This window comes from Dinoponera quadriceps, unplaced genomic scaffold (assembly GCF_001313825.1).
Source record: "Dinoponera quadriceps isolate SergipeBrazil2010 unplaced genomic scaffold, ASM131382v1 scaffold1325, whole genome shotgun sequence".
NCBI lineage: Eukaryota > Metazoa > Arthropoda > Insecta > Hymenoptera > Formicidae > Dinoponera > Dinoponera quadriceps.
The window spans coordinates 238,989-257,923 of record NW_014555404.1 but is presented as its reverse complement, the minus strand read 5'-3'; the positions used below and the strand labels follow the sequence as shown (position 1 = coordinate 257,923).

The following is an 18,935-nucleotide window of genomic DNA, read 5'->3' as shown; positions in this document are numbered from 1 at the left end:
ACGAAAGTAGAAAGAAATGTATCTTACATTGATCTTTCGTACGCAATTTCATATCCGGCGTATCCCGAAGCAGCCAATACGGCAAACCACCCTGAAGAGACAAATAAACGAAAAATTCGCAGATTTATAATCGCATAAGAAGCCTTCGCGTTCGCTCAGTTGAGGGGGTATTTTTATTTGGCTTCATTCGGTAAATGAATTTTAGGAATTTTCTTTTGAAAACACTAGAAAATAATTCTGCGTAAATAGTTTTAACTATACACTGCAATTTCTATACATTATTATCTTCAATATTAACAAAGTTGTAAATAATTTTGTTGACGCTGAAAGATTGGTTATCAGATGTTGTGAAACAGCAAAGAAATTGCACGGAAAAAATACTACTGAGTCAGTGGAATTTCCAACAGCACGCGTAATAAATTTTCTTCATTCAATAGCGATATTATTGAAACTAATATTCTAATGATTCAAATAACACAGTAATAATATTTACTATTGAATTAAGAAGAAATTACGCTATTGTTAGAAGTTTGATTAATTCAACAGCATTCTTTTCACGAATAAACATATATATTCACCATGTCTCTTTCCGCGCAGATGTACGGACCCGGTCGCAACAATACGAGCAAGTCTTCCTGTTGGGCGATATTTAAGAATTCTACTATATCCGCGTCGCCTGACCAATTGAACTCGTCCCGTTCCGGCTCGTGAAGGCTCCATTCAACGTAACTGCGTTACGAAAACAGATGCAACATCTGTTACTCCGACGTTATTTTCCACCTTAACGTGCGTTCTTGTTGACGTTACATAAAAATGAAGGATAATACAAGGAAGATTCAGATTGAGTATCGAGAAGCTCGTTATGATATGCGTTATCAAAAATAATGGCACGTGATGACACCGATAACGCAAAAGCACGAGGCTAACGGTGATATTTGATCGACAAATGATTGATAGATTGTTAACTGATTGTTCTTGTAGACAATTTTTCCTCGATAAGCCGCGCGTTGAGTGTTTACGCGTAAAATATCATAATCTCGACTCACGTGGAGACCGCGTTGAGTCCAGCGGCCCTCATCGCCCTCAGACGGTCCCTCCAGTAGTACCTGGGAGCGCGGAAGTAATGAAAGCTGCCGGAAACGTAGCGGAACGGTTTCCCATCCAGCAGAAACTGATTGTTCTTATAGTCGATCGCGAAACTGTATTGCGTGTTCTGCAATCATTCGCCATCACGACGATTTATTATTTAACGGGGTGACGCTCGGCGCGAGCGGAATTCGAATTGAGAGTTTCGGACTAACGCGAGGAGTAACTTGAAATTCAAGCGACGTCTCTTCCATTCGATCACCTATTTTATTTTCGTGACACTCCTATCTGGGCTACGAAGTCAAGAACAATGATCAATCGGCAGAATCAATTTACCGCTTTACGACACGCTTGCACTCGTGATCTACAGGCGAATCTAAAGCGTTTTAGATTCGGTCATTTTATCGGATCGAGAAACGCGAAAACAATAAACCTTCGGATGAAGCCGTAGAAACTACTTTTAGACTCGAAGTATATTCGGCGCTTCAACGTCGTGTATTCCCATTCTGTCGGTTTGTTATAAATGTGCATTTCTCTTATAGAATGCAAATGAACGAAGGGATATAATCGAAACAAAAATCGAAAAAATGTTAAGATGCTCTCTACTGATGTACAGTACAACTGAAAAAAGTAAATAAACATCAGATTTACTTTTTTCAATTAAGAAAAAAATATAATTTTATTTTTAGAAATATTTTCTGCGTATAATGAAGCCACAACGTCCCGCAACTTGTCCATGGAAAATATCCGAGTCATCATCGCGGTAGTATGGTCAATGAATTGCATTTATCGCAGAATATTGGTCGGAAGTGTGATGTGCCTCCACGTATTGCGGAAAGTATTACACACGGTGAAAAATTAACTTTATTTTTAGCGAAAATCAACGCTGTCTGGTGAAATGATAAAAGAGAACTTTGCGTAAGTATAATTAATAATTCAATATTATGCGCAACATAGCACATTCGCTCCCCACAATATTTTGTATAAATTCAAGAAACACTTATTACACGTGTAAATTTAATGAGACACTGTAAGTAACAATAAAATATGTTAAACGTGAAATATATTACGCGTATATGTGTGTGCGGAAATAATTTAGAAAAAAATAAGTATTTCTAGCAGCGGATTAAAGGGGCCTCTCATAAATTCAGTATTTATCAAGCAAAATTTCATTTCCATACATTTATTTCACCAGTCAAATAATAAATGTTAAATAATTAATTTGAAACGAAACTGAGGTAAACATATACACACAGTAATATAAATATTATTTTTATTTTTCTTATTAATGCTATATATGTACACACTGAAAAAAGTTTTTGGTAGTAACTATTAAAATTTGGTGAATATTTGCCGATCAAATATTTGATTACTGCAACCAAATAATTTAGTCCCGTTATACTAAATCTACAATATAGGGAATTACGGTACTGTATATACAGTATGTGGAACTAATTTATTTGGTTGAGGTAATCAATGTTTGGTCCGCAAATATTCACCAAATTTCACCAAATCTCTTTTTTCAGTGTTTCACTTGATCTAATAGAGATAATAGATAATAGAAAGAAGTATACAAGTGTTTAAATATGTATATTTCGAGTATAATTATAAATTATGAATTTTACACCGTTGTATTTTCAAGACGAAACGGTCAATAAAATTCCGATATTTCTCTATAACATCTGTATATTAATCTTTAACATTACAATAGTTTTTCAAACTTCCATCCTAAGCGCAAATATGTCGAATTAGGAAATTTCTATGCTTGCACACGTACAAATTTATAATTAAACGTCTCAGAAACGACGTGGTAAAGATTATTGAAATTTCTGTTGCGCATTGTTAGTTCAATTAGCTTTTATATCATGCATATATCACAGATTTATCTTATATTTGGCCAAACGGTCGAGCCTCCTTAAGTGTACGCAATTATCTTCTTTATGGGAGAAAGTAAATGTGGCAGATTTCAACTGAATACAGGTGAATTTTTCTAAACGAATTTTCCTACCTTTGAGAGAGAAATCGAGAAAAAATTGGCGGAGAAATGGGAAAAATCGAGTTTTTTCCGAACCTTCAAAACTGTAACTTTCAGCAATCTATTGAGCCATATAGACGCACAAGTTAGAAGGAACAGAATTTCGACAGTGTTCCCGATCTTCCTTGTTCTATTATTGTGGATCAAAACATGGTTGTCCATATGTCGACATTTAATTCCTCGCCCCTAAATGTATTTAATTCCTTGTATACCTTATTCCCTTTATTGTGCTTTTACATACATCTGAACGTAGGTTCACTGTCTCCGCCGCGACACCGCTCAATGCCAAGGTTGTTACGAGCGCAAACGACCACATTTTTCGGACGAGAGATGATCTTCGCGTCAGCAGCCAGCCTCATCAATTCATTCACTTTCCACGCTCGCGCGTCACTGACGGCTCCTCGGCTCGCCTAAGACAAGCCACTCTACCGCGATTCAAAAGCGCGAGAGAAGTGGGAGAGACGCAGGGACTTCTTCGTCCAACCGCTTATTAAGTATCGGCCAGTGATCGTCCAGGTACGCGTGATGATTGCTGCATTTTTCGACCTCTCTTCTCTCTCTCTCTCTTTTTTTCTATTAGGTTTGCAGCGGGATCGGCGGCTAACGATCCACGTGAAGAGGAACGTTGATTGGACGGCCGGTAATTGAGAAAAAGAGGAGTCAATTTCTTCCTTTATTAGCTGGAAAAGTTGCAGGATACGTGACTTTTATTGTGATAACTGTCTTGATTGGAACTGGTATTTCAGCGCTGAAGAACGCACCAAGTTAAACATATTTCGATATATATTGTCTGTATTTCTTAAAATAAGCATGTTTTAAACATGTTATACTGTCGCAACGCACGCATTAAATGTTTCTAATTATCTGGATATACTCAAGACTCGGGGAATTTGGATATCTCGGGAATGAAATCCTTCCCTTGGCACACACTGTGTGTCTTCCTTTCTTGGCGTTGACAAATATTTTCGCTCGTATGGAGAAACGGCGTGATAAATGACGTTTCGGCTCACGATAGATTTCACCACAAAATAGCCTTTAAAATTGAATAATGCAATAATTTGGAAATCTATCGGATCTCCTGCGATGTCTGATCCGCAGATAAGTATTATCTTAAGTATATTTATTAAATCGATATTCTGCTTCTGTCGGAACAAAGTTGAAGTTACAGAAAGAACCATGTTAACGTTCTCTCATAATCTCGCGATGGACGTTCGTAAATTGCTTGGTGGCTTCTCACCTGCGGTTCAACGATGTATCTGCAGTCGATACAAAGAAGACACGCTCTAAAACAACAGAGTCGTACAATCTGGAGGAAAATTGTTGGGAAATATGTTAAATAGATTCACGAATTAATTAATTAATTTCGCAAATATTCCACGACTTTTAGAAGACGCAGCAGAATTTCCGTCACAACGACACGATATATAAACAAATCGAATTGAAGCTAAATTACTACGCGAAGAGATTTGTCCAAGTTTTGGAAAATTTGTCAAATTTTCTGTTGCAACATTACGGTTCATTTCGTTGAGCCAATGCGAAGGAAGATGGTGCTCGCGGCCTTAACATCGTGCGCTTTTCACTATCATCGCGTTCAACGACTTACCATCAGTGGCCCTCTTATCGGCCACAATTTTGAGCGAATCTGCTGTCAGTAAGCTTACTGACTCGAGTCCCGCAAATTCAACAACCCACGTTTTCGTCAATAGCCTTCGCTGTGAGCGCTCACCGGGAATAAAATGCACTCTAAAGATTGTAATTATCAGAGCGTGCTCTTATTATGCGGCATGCCCGGATTCATATTTTCTTCGTTCTTTATGAGAAAGAAGAAATTCAATTGTAGAAAAGACACTTGGTTAAGAAGATACAACGCGAGAATATAATAGCGAGAAAAATATTTTTTCAAATTTAACAAATTTTATTGCATTCAAACAAATATCATTATTGGCACGCTCCGAAGAAACTAATGTTTCGATTAATAAGCACGATTGTCAGACTCTACAACGAATATGTATCTTTACCTAAAATAAGAAATTTCGAAACGAAAGATAATTTTCTTATAAAGAAATTAATTTGTTTCATTTTACATATTTATCGTAACCAAATAATATTTTATTCGGTTGAAAGATATTGTTTCAAGTAATAGCGTTCTTTCTGTTAAACAATAGAGTTTTCTTTGAATGAGGCAATCGAATTTTTGCTCAAGCAAATAACATTTCGTATATGTTGTTTCTGTGAAATAAATTTTAGTCAAATAAATAGAAATACTTAAATCTAAAGAAACCTTTTTCTCTGTGTACCGAGAGAAAATCTACAATGACCTGACCTCAATATACTGTAGTAAAACTTGAAATATTTAACGTGACCGTGTAGTGGAGAAACACTTGGATAAAACTATCTCCTTCTCGTAATACAGAAATGCTTCACTTTAATCGATTCCGCCTTCCTCGAGCAGTGCGCGCGATTTTACACGGTGTCCTGTAATATTATAGGAAAGAAAATGATGAAGCTGGTTGTACCGTTGTACCTCGTTGCGCGAGGTATCTAACGACGCTTAACCAATTCGGTCATTATTACATAAACTCGTATCCTGGTTACACGAATGATTTAGAAACTTCGGGCTCATCAAGCATTTGTCGCGATGAACGATAATTGGGTCGCTTCTATAATACAAAGATATATATATATATATATCATATTCGGCAATTTTCATTTATTCGGCGCTTTTTCCTTCGTATCGTGCATGCGTTCTTGCACGATACATATGCAATTCGGAGTAGAACGATGTGTCGCCTCCACAGTTCTCCGTCATAGAAGCCGCGCAACATGCAAAACCGTCAGTTGCATCGCTAATTAAGCGACGTGACGTTCTATCTCGGCGGATTAATAGAGATATTAATCGAAATAACTGATTTGGATCGCGAATATATCTCGGCAATTGATAATATATGCCGGCAATGAAGAAAACACGCGTGGTTCCCGTCGTGTTTATGTAAATCATAAACAGGACAGAGGATCTTATCTAGATGAACTCTCGTATGGATTTTGCACTTCAACAAGCTGCGCGACAGTACAAAAAATAAAAGGAAAAGGAAACTTTTATACGCGTAAATTTAAGACTCATATTTTCATGAGTAAGCAAGAATATATAATTTTTTACCAAGATGAAACTTTACATGAAGAGATTCTGTATAGTTCCACTAAAAATATCATATTCAAGAATAACTGTTATGTATTGAGAGGAGAAATATTGAATAGAAAAAAAAATGCTATCTTTAAGCTGATACAATTTTTAGTTCGAAAATATTAATCTTTCTATTCAATATTTTTTCTTCTCAGTTCATGAAAATTATTTTTGAGTAATAAGGATATGATATTTTTAATGGAATTGCATGACTCGTATAAGAATATGAATTTTAAATTGATACTAATTTTCAAACAAAGTTCTTTTCTAACTTGATGTTACTTTTAAATAATTTATTGCTTGTGACAAACCTTGCAATGTTTGGATGAGAATATAAGAGAAATATGTTATTTAACGTAAAGAGAGAGAGGGGCAAAATACCGTACATTAAGAAGCACATTACATTACATTAGTACGTAGTACATTAAGTTTTTGAATGCTGACCGATAAGAACCAAGATAAGATTATTCGCTGAATGAGTCGGCATATATCGCAGAATGCAGCAGAATACGAAGGAATTTAGTTCTGTAGTAGGTATCCGTAGCTAAAGATCAAATAATTTGCTTACTCGCATACGTAGACAGAGCGTAATCGACGTCTGATATCATTTGTTCGCGTAATAAAATCCGCGGAATAGCTCGAATCGCTCTCAAGATGTGAGAAGAAGTGAGAATACTCGGTTTAAGTTTCATTTCTCCAATTAATATGCCGAGCCAACAAATTTACGGCAATTAAGCCACTTAAAGATACACACGTGGAAATACTTGTGAATTATATGTCGTTTTTCGACGGCCGTGTTCGACGTTCGCGCAAGCACATAGAGTTTTAAAGGACCGAGGGTTAATTGGGATTAATGGAGAAAGCTGCTGCGCTGCAGCGGGACATTTACATGTGCAATGGTTGATGTGTGTATGTCAAGAAGCGTGCCTCCCCTCCCGCAGGATGGAAGAAAAATCGAATATCGGGCGGGATGAAGTAAGTGATCTTTCGGCAAGTTTCTCTGTCCGTGAGAATCCTTTCCCTAATTTTTCAATCCCCCGGCTTCGCCCTCCGTTGTCTCTCTCTCTCTCTTTACTTCTAAAATCGTCATAAATGAGCGACAATTTGCTATTTCGCGTGATATCAAGTAAACCATTCAAAGGTACGTTTTTCTTCAACCGTCCGGATGAGCTGCATTTTCATTGGAATATTTGTTTCTCTTTTTCATCATCAATGATTTCATCGGGAAAATGTTCGACTCGCATCACTCACGGCGATCTTCACGGTCGACTCATTCCTGGAAAACACCATCTCGGCCATTGAATTGCAGGTTGCAGGCTGCAACAGGGGCCCCCTTCCCAGGTAAACGTTTTTCTGCGGACCTACGTAGAGGCGCGTCTCGTTGGCGTGATGCTCGTTGGCATCCCTCCTCTTGTGTGCGGCTGCACCAGCTCGGAGAAACACTATTCGAAAGACTCTTTACTCGTCACCGTCAGTTTCTGGCACGAGCTAAACGCGAGCCGAGCGCGAACAAGTGCGAACATTTTCCAGATCGTCATTCCTGACGCGTATGTGACGCTGAAAAAAAAACAGGAAAGATAAAGAGAGAGAGAGAGAAAGAGAGAGGGAGAAACAAAGAGGGAAGGAGAGTTTCACGACACTTCTACAGCCAGTCGGATATCCGAGTTTCATTCCCGTAAGCGCGAACTCGATAGATATTCTCATTAATCGATACGCGCTATTTAACCCTCGACCGATTGCTGGAAACGCGCGGATAAAAACGTGAGTGCGCGGGTAGAACGCCGCGAGATAATAATTTCAGAAGACCGTGTCCATACTTGAGAGAAGAAGGAGAAATATTTCGCGAACGAACAGTTAAGTTTCGAGGATTCGTTGGATAAGCTTCCAATGATCGTATGTCGCCGTAAAGTGCTGCACTGAAAGAAAAAAAGTTCATTCGCTTGATTCAAGCTCGAAACTGTTACTCCGATAATACTTGGCGTATATTTACCAGAAGTGGAAGTATAATTGACTGTATATAATGTGGCATTTCCTTAGCACAAATAGAAAATTGAAACAATTTCAACGGGTATTAAATTAATGAGGATATATATGTTAATATCAGAATTTTAATCTTGGAAAATATTTGCCGAACAGCAAAATCGAGATTAAAAAACCGTTAAGTTTCTTTAATAAAGAAGTATCATGTAGTAAATATTTGCTTAGATTTCTCTATTTATATTATTAAGGTATTACGTGCGTATAAAAATTTACACTACAAGCCATAAAAGTATATTAAGATGACAAAAATATTAATTTGATTTAAGAGGTTGAAAAACAAGTAATCATATATACTTGATTTTAGAATTTTTTTCCGTGTATGAGTCATTCCGAGAATGACATAAGGAACTATTTCTTTTTTTTTTCTTTTTTTTAATAGAAGCAAAATGTTTTCGTGAGCAAGTTTACAGATAAAGGCGAGCTCAGCGGCATAAACTCACGTGATTTGGCCGTAAAAGATAGTAAGAATTATATTAGTCAAATTGTAACACCGTTAGCGGAGATAAATGGGGAATATGTTTGTAAAAAGGCGTTTTGGAAACTTGATTGTTCGCTTTGAATGGTGTTGCGCGACCGACATATTATTCTCCGCTATCACGTCAGTTACATCTTTTGCCGTTCGTGTTCCAGATATTCGGATAGCGAGAGAGAAAACAGTGGAAGCAAGCAGTGATATGAAGAATACGAAAATCGACGAATATGGTACGTCATCACGACACAGACGACCACGTTGCTTCGTGGAATGCAACGATTGCAAATCGCGACGATAATTAAGACAGGCTACTCGCGCGGTCGCAGAGTTTCCGCGCTCGGTGACAAGTCAGATCGGTGAAAAATCCTTGATTTTTTCCGCGGCGCACGTGGTGCGACAACAATGTTGGAATAAATTACCGGTGTATTCGTACGAAAGAGGCGCCATGGATGGCGCATGAAAGGCAAGAAGACTGACCTTTCCGAGGCATCGGCAGAAGAATGCCGATGTAAATTGGAGCGTCCGAGACCGAAGGTTGTCTTCTCGATGTCTCGAGGTTAGCGCGCGCATTTTATGGTTCTCACGCACTCTCTGTCTAGCATTTTTTCTCCTACGAACTGGTTTGATCGTCATTTGCGGTAAGTACAAGCGAGTGCATGCTCATGCCGGCGCGCGCGAGAGAGCGTCGTCGAATTGTCATCCGCGAGAATATATCGAGGCACTTGATCTCGTCGCTGAAAAATATCTCCTCTCGCGGGCCGGCGCAGGAGCGAAGGTTAATCTCGCTCGAAAATAGGCGCGTTAATTTACATACGAGCGAGCGCGCAATGAGTTATCACGGAAAATGATAACGTAAGGGGGAAAAGTGGAGAGAGCGTGAGGAAAATCGCCGTTTTTCTCGTTCCATAGCAGAAAGAAAGTCGAAAAAATTCAATCATCGACGGCCGATTACGACGGTTCGTAAGTGCAGTAAAACGACGCATAATCCCCGCTTGTTACTAATGACTCATTAATATTCATAAGACAAACGTTGCTTTGACAATCTCTTCGCGATGAGATCTGCTTAAGCCGAGCGGTAATTTTCCCGATTTAAGGCTCGGTTAGCCCGTGACAATACCGTTGGAAAGATAATAGCTGACACGAAGAACAAATCTATGCCAAATGTTTACAAACATGATTTCGTGACGTATAATATTTTGCCCGCATAATTTGTCAATATCACATATATAGATAGACGCCCATTAATGCATGCACTGAAAAAAGAAATTGCTACGTTCAAGTAAATGCTTTTAATGAAGAGTATTAGTTTATTTTATTATGTAAATATTACCTGAATGTAGCACACCGAAAAAAAGTGCTACATTTAAATAATATTTACTAGATTTAATAATACCGCAAAATTAATTAGAATTGATGATTTAGATCCGGGATATAATTTTTGTGTTGACCGGTGTTACAGGTCTTCAATATTATTTAACCATTTTATTCTGAGAAGGTGCCTAACCAAGAGGCACGAAAGGAAATATAGCAATATTTACCAAATCTTTACAAGTTAGCTGTCATATACCTCAACTGTTATTAGAAATTGTATTGTATACTTTCTATAGAGGAGAAGATATATCACCGCCTTTATTATAGCCCCTCTTCTATTAATATCTGTGCTATTAGGTAATGAATTCTAATGATTACTTATGGAATCATTTGTTTAGCCGGTTGTTGTTGACCGGCTGTTATGCAATGACGCTAAATATGCCGCTACACAAAAGCCGGCATTTGTTAGAACGTATTTTTACTTTTGAACATTTCAAGACGTTTCTCAAGCTACATTTTAGCATTTAGTTACACTTCCTCCTATTCTTCTTTTAAACGTCTTATCATACAAAAATATACACACTTAACGCTTGAGTATTTTCTTCGTTTTTTTAACATTTTATTTTACTGTTCACATCTTGTGTTACGTAAGATTAAAACATAGCATGGCATTATACTGATTTAGTTTCCCATTAAAATAAATTTAACATAACTAAATTTAAATTTAACACGGCCCTTTTTTCGAGAATTTTATCTCGAAAAAGTTATTCGATAAGTCAACGATTCAAATGAAGTATAAAAATCTGTTCATTTTCTCAGAAATTCTGGTAATCTGTATCTACCTTCTGACATGCTAAAAAAGAAGGTTGCACGTTAATTTCGCGGTCACTTGTCGATCGTTAGAACAAGAGGCAAGTTTTCGCAATATTTAACAAATACGTTCGATCGGTCACAAGAATATTACTTTATTTTATGGAAGTATCCTTTTAATTGCTGTTAAAATTTGTAAAGATTCATCAGAAAATTAATTTACGGAGCAACTACCTTAAGCGAACTTCTGAAGGTCTGTTTTTACCGATACTTTCACCAGTATCGATCAATACCGGGGGCAGTATCGGTGGACTGACTCGATGATTGAATCGATGGAAAACGAGAGAGAGAGATAAGTTAAGGGCCTCGAATAGGATCGAATATGAATTTATTGCGTGCACAGAGAAAAAGGTTTCTTTACTATTTCTATTTATTTGCCTAAACTTTGTTTCATAGAAACAACATATACGAAATATTATTCGTTTGAGTAAAAATATTATTGTCTCATTCAAGAAAACTCTAACAGAAAGAACGCTATTATTTGAAACAATATCTTTTAATGGAATAAAATATTATCTGGTAACAATAAATATGTAAAACGAAATAACTTCTTTATAAGAAAACGATCTTCCGTTTCAAAGAAATTTTTGATTCGAAAAATCTAACAATCGTACTTATTAAACGAAACATTACGATTCATCGGAGCAACGCGAAATTTGTTTCTTAGTGTATCATATACATCCGAGCGAAAACGCAAAATGTCTGTTGAAATTACAGCGAGCGTGAACGTTAAACGAGTTTCCAATGGTAAGGACGAGCATATCGACGGTGACGCGAGCGTCGACGCCGTGCAAACCGCAATCGGTAATCTCGGCAGATGGCAAGTCACCGTCTGCCTGGCGATTTCCCTGGTCAAATTTCCGGTAGCCTGGCACCAATTGGCGATCGTCTTCATGGCACCGCATCAGGATTATAATTGCACCAAGCCCGCCACCACGGACGCCCAGGACCAGTGCACGGTCAATGTTAACGGCACATCGGTCGGGTGTACGGAATGGGAGTACGACCGAAGCGTATTTCCCGAGACCATTATATCAGAGGTGAGAGTGGAATCCTTCGAAAAGGAAGGAAAATTCAACGTCAAATAAAAACTTATAAGAGTCAAATTTAGTTAGTTAGCCGAACGATTTCGTTGGTCAAGATGAAGAAAAATTCTGCAGAACAAATTTCTTCTTGGGACGCGTTAATTTACTTAAGAACAATATAATGTTTTCCTTGCTAATTGGTTTTTATAGCAAAGTAATCCGGCGATAATAACTGACAAATTTTCTCCACCAGCAAACTATTTCCCTCCGGATGTATTTTGATGCAAAATTGTTTACAGTGGATAAAATTCACTCGTTCATGTCGCGAGCATCGAACGTTATTTCGTAGATAAAAAAAACAATCGTACGCTATTATTAAGAACGACGGAAATAATTTTCGTTACAGTGGAATTTGGTCTGTGATCGAACGCACTATGCGAACATACAGCAGTCTATTCTCATGTTCGGCGTGCTGCTCGGTAACATAATCTTCGGCAGTTTAGCGGATAGGCAAGTGTGCATCACGTCATTTAAAGGCATATACAATCAATACAAAGTAACGGAAAGGAGGAGGAAGAAGAAGTAGGGTAAGATTTGCACGCGTAACTTGCAGGTACGGCAGGAAAATACCGCTCATGGTGTCCGTGGTTCTTCAACTGGTGTCAGGTATCGGGTGTGCCATAGTTCCTTGGTTTCAAGCGTTGCTGCTGATGAAACTGTTGAGTGCCATGGCCACGGGAGGCACGATGGTCACTAGTTACGTTATTTGTAAGTATGGACGAATCGTGATAAATCAACGAGAATCGTCGATTGGTACGTACTTTTTCTCAGGTATGGAAATAGTAGGCACAAAGTGGCGAGCCGCCATCACCGTTCTCTACCAAATTCCCTTTAGCTTAGGCCACATGTCGTTGGCGGGACTCGCGTTCTGGTTTCGATATTGGCAGCATCTGCAGCTCGCCATCACTCTTCCGTCTGTCATTCTTCTGAGTTACTGGTGGTTAGTGCCCGAGTCACCTAGGTGGTTGTTAGCTATGGGCAGGCAGAGGGCGGCGTGCGAGATCCTGCAGAAGGCGGCCAATATCAACAAGGTGGAGAACGTGGACATTCCCGAGGTGATCAGGAAGCACTGTTTGCAGCAGGTGTGTGGAAGAAGAACTATTTTGTTCTCTCCGCTAAATTCATCCATTATTTCAGCCATCAATTGAGACTAAAGCTAACAGGCGACATTCAATTTTCTCTCCCGCGGAAAAATGTTTCAGAATTTCAAGAGATCCGCGCTGGACCACGAGGCCTCGTTCCTGGATCTGTTTCGCACGCCAAACATGCGAATAAAGTCCCTATCGATCTTCTTCAATTGGATCGTTTGCGGAATGGGTTTGTTCGGCATGTCACAGTACATCGGCCAGGTAGGCGGCGATATTTTCATTAATTTCGCAGTATCCGGTGCCATACAGGTTCCTGGAAACTTCGTCGCATGGTGGGCGATGAACAAATTAGGTCGGCGGGCCACTCTGATCTGCAGCAATTCCATCGCCGGCGCGGCCTGTCTGTTCTTGATCATCGCGTCGAACGGTGAGCGACCGTTGCAAACAGTTGTTATTTCAGCCAAGTTTATATATCCATAACATTTCGTGGACCAAGAATTCACGGTTTTCAGCCGCGTTTACACATACGGAGAAAAATATTTTGCCGGCGGTAAATTGTTAGTTATCATTAAGGGACAGCAAGAAGATTTATAATACACGGAAAAAATTATTTTGCTGTTGTGTAGCAAAATATCGTTGCGATAAAATTTATTTAGCATCACCGAATTATCCGAAATTATCAACATTTCAATCCTAATAATATAATTTACTCTTACTTTAATCTCGATATGATATCTTAAATTTCCGTCAAAATAGATTGTTTCAAGGTAGCATTGAAATTAAATATATGGAATTAAAGATTCAAGAGAGAAATAAGTGTCAAAATAGATTTTAATTAGTCCGTTTAAAAAGAGACGCACATTATCCTTTAAGAGCGTCAAAATAAAACAGCATCAGAATTTCGACTCGAGCTGTAGATCGAAATACGACGGTGAGTTAAAGTTTCACGCCATGTGTCGCGTCGCGATTTAAATCCGTATTAATAATAGTCGCTTGAGACTAGTCTCAAGTGAGATACTCAGATTCGAATTTACAGATAGATTTGAATTTTCTAGTTGAATCGCAATTATACATGCAATGCCACGCGTATCGTGAAATTTCACTGAGAGATTCAGATCCAACTCTAAATTCAGATATGAGTATTTTACGTGAGACAAATAACGACTTTTAACGAATCATTTTCTGTTAGAACAAAATAGTGTTTTTCCGCATTTACTTGTTTATTCTTACGGCAAAATAATTTGCAGCAAAATAATTCAGCAAATTCGCGATTAATAATAAATCGTTTTGTCGTTTGTATAGCAACTAACAGATTTTGTTGTAACGGCACAAAATTTCTTATACCAGCAAATTATTTTTCACCGTCTAGATACTGGTCAAAATGTTTGGCATCATCATTTGTATTCCACTTAAATTATTATTTCTTCTATTTACAGTTCGCGACACTTGATTAAACGCAGTGATATATTTCTTATAACGTTGTTTATTAAACTAATATGTTTCTATAAATAGTACATGTTATTTGATGGAAGGTTCAGGCATTTATTCCGAGATCACATATTTACTTTAAAAATATTTAATTGTTTAATATTTTTTTGAAAAATAATACAAATTCTTTTACAACATTATAGGAAAAATACACCTGCGTTTAATTGAACGTCGCAGACTATGTTTACGTGTTGAGATAAAAAATGACACGGAAAGAATTATTTAGCTCCGGTTCAGGAAATACAGGTTACGTGTTAATTGACTGTAAATTAATGATTTGACAAGTGATAAAAATAAAACAACAGAACATATTTTTATTTTAATTTTTTTTCATAGTGTCAGATAAATTACAATTCTTTTCAGAATCTTTTCAAATATTATATTATTAAGCGGCTTTTAACGTTATCAACATAAATATACAGTTATAACTGAAGGTTAGAATTCGAAAGATCTCTATTTTCCTATAGAAAATTCAAGCATATGTCTCGTTTACGAACTTTTCAAACAGAACTGTCAAATACGTCCGAAAATAACTTCTATACGGTGATTTGGAAACAATTTCCTTTGGTTGTTAACTGTATTGCAGAAATTGGCGAGCTAAGTTTTGATTCTAAAATTTATATTCTTATATTTTTATATCTACAACCAGCAACACTACCTAAAATTAACCAATATCGACGGTTTAGATCAAGAATATAGGTTTTGCCTTTTTGACTAGTGTAATCAGCGGGAGGCAATCTTTCAAATCGGCATATGCTTGATATACGTTTGTCTGTTCTTTTTTTTTTTGATCATAGATATCGCGTGGGTAAGATTGATGCTGGCGTGTTTCGGCATCGTCGGTATGTCGGTATCGTTCACGACGGTCTACCTTTTCTCCGGAGAACTGTTCCCCACCGTCGTGAGGAACATCGGGGTCGGCACGAGCAGCATGTGCGCCAGACTGGGTTCCATCGTGGCACCCTTCGTCGTGTCTCTGGTGAGTTGCCTCACGTTGGCCAATCGTCACTCACAAATTACAAATCGAGCGATTGTGTAACGTTGTTCTGACGTACAAAAGTGAAATCGTGTGATGTCGCACGAGCGTTTGTTACATTATTAACAGAAGGAACGCTATTATTTGAAGTAATATCTTTTAACCAAATAAAATATTACCTTGGTCACAATAAATATGTAAAATGAAGCAAATAATTGTCTTTCGTTTCAAATAGATTAAGATAAAGATACATATTCGTTGAAAAATCCAACAATCGTACTTATTAATCGAAGCATTACTTTCTTCGGAGCGTGCGAATGATGAAATTTGTTTGGATGCGATAAAATTGATTAAATTTGAAGAAATCTTTTTCTCAGCGCAGACTGGTTAACTTGAAATGTGATTTTTCAGAGCGACATTGAGGGGTGGCTACCACCGACCGTGTTCTGCGTCTTGCCGTTCATCGGGGCCGCTTTGTGTTTGCTATTGCCCGAAACTGCCGGATGCGTGCTACCGGAGACGCTCCAGGACGGAGAGGAATTTGGAAAGTGAGTGAAAATCCGCGTATCTCTTGTAAGTATTACGAATATAATACTCGGATAATTATGAAACGTATCGATCTGAATCTCAGGAAGTGCAAAGCAAAAGGGAAATACGCGGACGCCGAGGCGGAAGCGGCATTCTGAGGAAGAGCGAGGATTTCCTCCGGGCAGTTACGAATTGTGCGGAGCGATGCGAATGTTATCATCGAGGTGCCAGCGAGTGCGCGTTTGATCTCGCGATCGTGCGTTAAACGGTTTTATTTATTATATCTCACTTTTGTAATTCAATAAGGTAGCGCGCGCGACTAATACCACCACCTTTTCATGTTCGTCTCGCCTCCCTCATACCAATACCATGATTTAAAGAGATGACACTTAGAGAGATAATATTTTCAAAGATGTATTGCCCGTAACTCGAAATAATGAACAAATTGTAAGAAAAAAATTATAAGTGGATCTACGTTGCATTTAAAAGTGATACCAAAAGTTTGACGGTAATTCAGAGTCCGAAAGTTATAGGAGATTGCGGGGTGAAGTGAGTTTGATAAAAATTCGACAAAACTTACACTGCGTGTACATTGAAATGTATTATCTAATTTAACGCTCATGCAATTAGAAAAAGATTGATCCAATATTGATCGGATGATGCATGAAAATAGCATTAATAAGAGAAATAAAAATAATAACATTTTCATATTTGTAATATTGCGTACATATGCCTACTTCAATTTCGTTTTAAATTAACATTTATCATTTAGATAGTGAAATTAACGCAATTTCACTTAATGAAGCAAATTACATTAATATCTAAATGATCAATTTATGAGTGACCTCCTTGATGTGCCACGGAAAAATATGGGTGAGTGGACAATACATCCTTAAGTAATCCGTAAGATTGCGCGACAGTATTTTTGAAGATCACACGCCTAGGAAGTATTAATCAAGAAATCGAAGCGCCTTTAGGAATGCTATTTTTAATACTGCCAAGTAACGAAAATACTATTTTGTAAGGTTTTATTCTGAATATGTGTGTATAAATAAAATATCCTTTTGGTAAGAAAAACGTTTTTCCTTTTACTTCATAGACATAACACACTCGACATGATACAACGAAACAACTTTTATACGTAATCTTATTCGCAAACATTACCAATTTGCTGAGTTCGTGATCGCGTCAGCACGATTAAATATCGTATTTCGGTTGCTTGTCGTTGAATATCACGTGATTGAAACGTTATCGAGATATATTGCTTTCAGTCAAGCAATTTCTCGATAAGAGCTATATATACTAATATATATAAACCTACTTATATTGAGGTCGCTGCTGCACTTTTTTTCGCACTGTTATCCTAACAGAGAGTTTTCACGAATAGCGAATATTATAAGGAAGTTTGTCTTTCTCATTTTTTCGAAAAAAAGAAAAATCTCAGAAAAAGTCGTAGATATATGGTTCTCAGAAATGTTTACGTTTGTTCTACAATTGCTCGTCCGATACCGCATTGCTAAGCAGCCTGGTGACTCCGCCATTGAGTCCGTATGTGAGAGAACCGTTAATAAATAATTTAGAATTGTCACGTTGCACAAATCGCGTCTGTGATCATTTCTAATCCGGGAACTAAAGATAGTCTTTAGGTAATGTAGACAATCGTAGAATTATCAACGATGAAGTAATTAACATTACCAACGCACACACACATACACACACACAAAAGTTGTAGTCTTATGTAAAGGCTTAGTACGAGTTTGTATTATCGCGATTAAAAAAAGGAATGACTCATGATTTCCAAGAAAAAAAAAAGAATTAGATAATAGAAGATTGTTGCTGTGATACAGTGACAGTGATGGGCATAACATGCATCTTCGATTTTCTTCCTTCAATTTTAACAGGAAAATCCACAATAGTATCCCCTTTCTATTTCGATGAACTTACAATGCGTTGTTGAAATTTCAACTAAGGTAAAGGACGTTTATATATCTTTTTATAAGTCTTCACGTTCAAGTTAGGGGGTGAAATCCTATATGATCACATGAAATAGTTGTTGCTCATAATCTCTATGAGTATCCGAGAATCAAGTTACTCTTCAAATCATCTTCGTATGAAAAGGCGCGCAACTGGCCCGTATTCGCGCTGCGCACTTTCACTCTTTTACACGTGTCTTTGCAGCGTCAAATTGCTCCGTATGTTAATTTAACATTCTGTATATATTTCGAGTCACGCATAGCTAAAGTTTCTGAGTAATCGCTGCAATTTCCCTTGTTTGATAACGTCAAAAGCAAGAAAACACGCGTCAAGAATTCTTATACGTTCAACTAAAAAGATACACTCACAAAATGACATTTGTGGAATTAGTATATTTGTAAAATTGTCCGTCCACTTTTCTTTTATTCGAACAAGCAATAAATAATTGTAAGATATTAATTTTACAATTTCTTAAGATATTAATCTTACAATTGTTTTATTCGAACAAGCAATAAATAATTGTAAGATATTAATCTTAAGATATTAATCTTACAATTATTTATTGCTTGTTCGAATAAAAAAAAAGTAGACGCAAAATTTTACAAATGTACCGAATCGATCACAAATGTCATTTTGTGAGTGTATCTTTTTATTTGAACGTATAATGCAAAAATTATTGACATATGTGAATAATACTAGTGGTAAGACCTAGAAGCTTTAAATAATAGCGTAGCATTTCTGTTCGAAATGTTGTTGATAACGTCTTGCTTCTCAAGTAATTACTTGATAAGAGCTGTATAT

General features: G+C 37.4%; 2 protein-coding genes across 8 annotated transcripts in view; one reads left to right on the top strand and one right to left on the bottom strand.

The window, feature by feature from the left end:
- The window catches only part of LOC106744069 (beta-galactosidase), a 109,348-nt gene that overhangs the window by 3,837 nt on the left and 86,576 nt on the right, over nucleotides 1-18,935 (bottom strand). Inside the window, exons 1-4 of one of the 2 annotated variants that reach the window (XM_014618488.1) lie at nucleotides 3,363-3,498; nucleotides 1,047-1,213; nucleotides 579-729; nucleotides 28-91 (exon numbers count right to left, since the gene is read on the bottom strand). In XM_014618488.1, coding sequence (XP_014473974.1) covers nucleotides 28-91; nucleotides 579-729; nucleotides 1,047-1,213; nucleotides 3,363-3,437 — 457 coding nt within the window. In that variant the 5' untranslated portion in view covers nucleotides 3,438-3,498. Of the gene's footprint in view, nucleotides 1-27; nucleotides 92-578; nucleotides 730-1,046; nucleotides 1,214-3,362; nucleotides 3,499-18,935 lie in introns of those variants that run through there. The other variant, XM_014618489.1, reaches the window with a different exon arrangement.
- On the top strand, nucleotides 7,739-17,175 carry LOC106744070 (organic cation transporter protein-like). 6 transcript variants are annotated; one of them, XM_014618493.1, is made up of 9 exons: nucleotides 7,739-7,977; nucleotides 8,973-9,044; nucleotides 11,713-12,035; nucleotides 12,427-12,530; nucleotides 12,634-13,162; nucleotides 13,283-13,595; nucleotides 15,454-15,635; nucleotides 16,044-16,180; nucleotides 16,264-17,175. In XM_014618493.1, exons 2-9 carry the CDS (start codon nucleotides 9,017-9,019, stop codon nucleotides 16,316-16,318), a joined length of 1,671 nt encoding a protein of 556 aa, XP_014473979.1. In that variant the 5' UTR covers nucleotides 7,739-7,977; nucleotides 8,973-9,016; the 3' UTR covers nucleotides 16,319-17,175. The 6 variants fall into 6 exon arrangements, with proteins under 6 accessions (XP_014473979.1, XP_014473980.1, XP_014473981.1 ...); XM_014618494.1 differs by having other exon boundaries at nucleotides 7,739-8,063; XM_014618495.1 differs by lacking the exon at nucleotides 7,739-7,977 and adding an exon at nucleotides 8,084-8,155.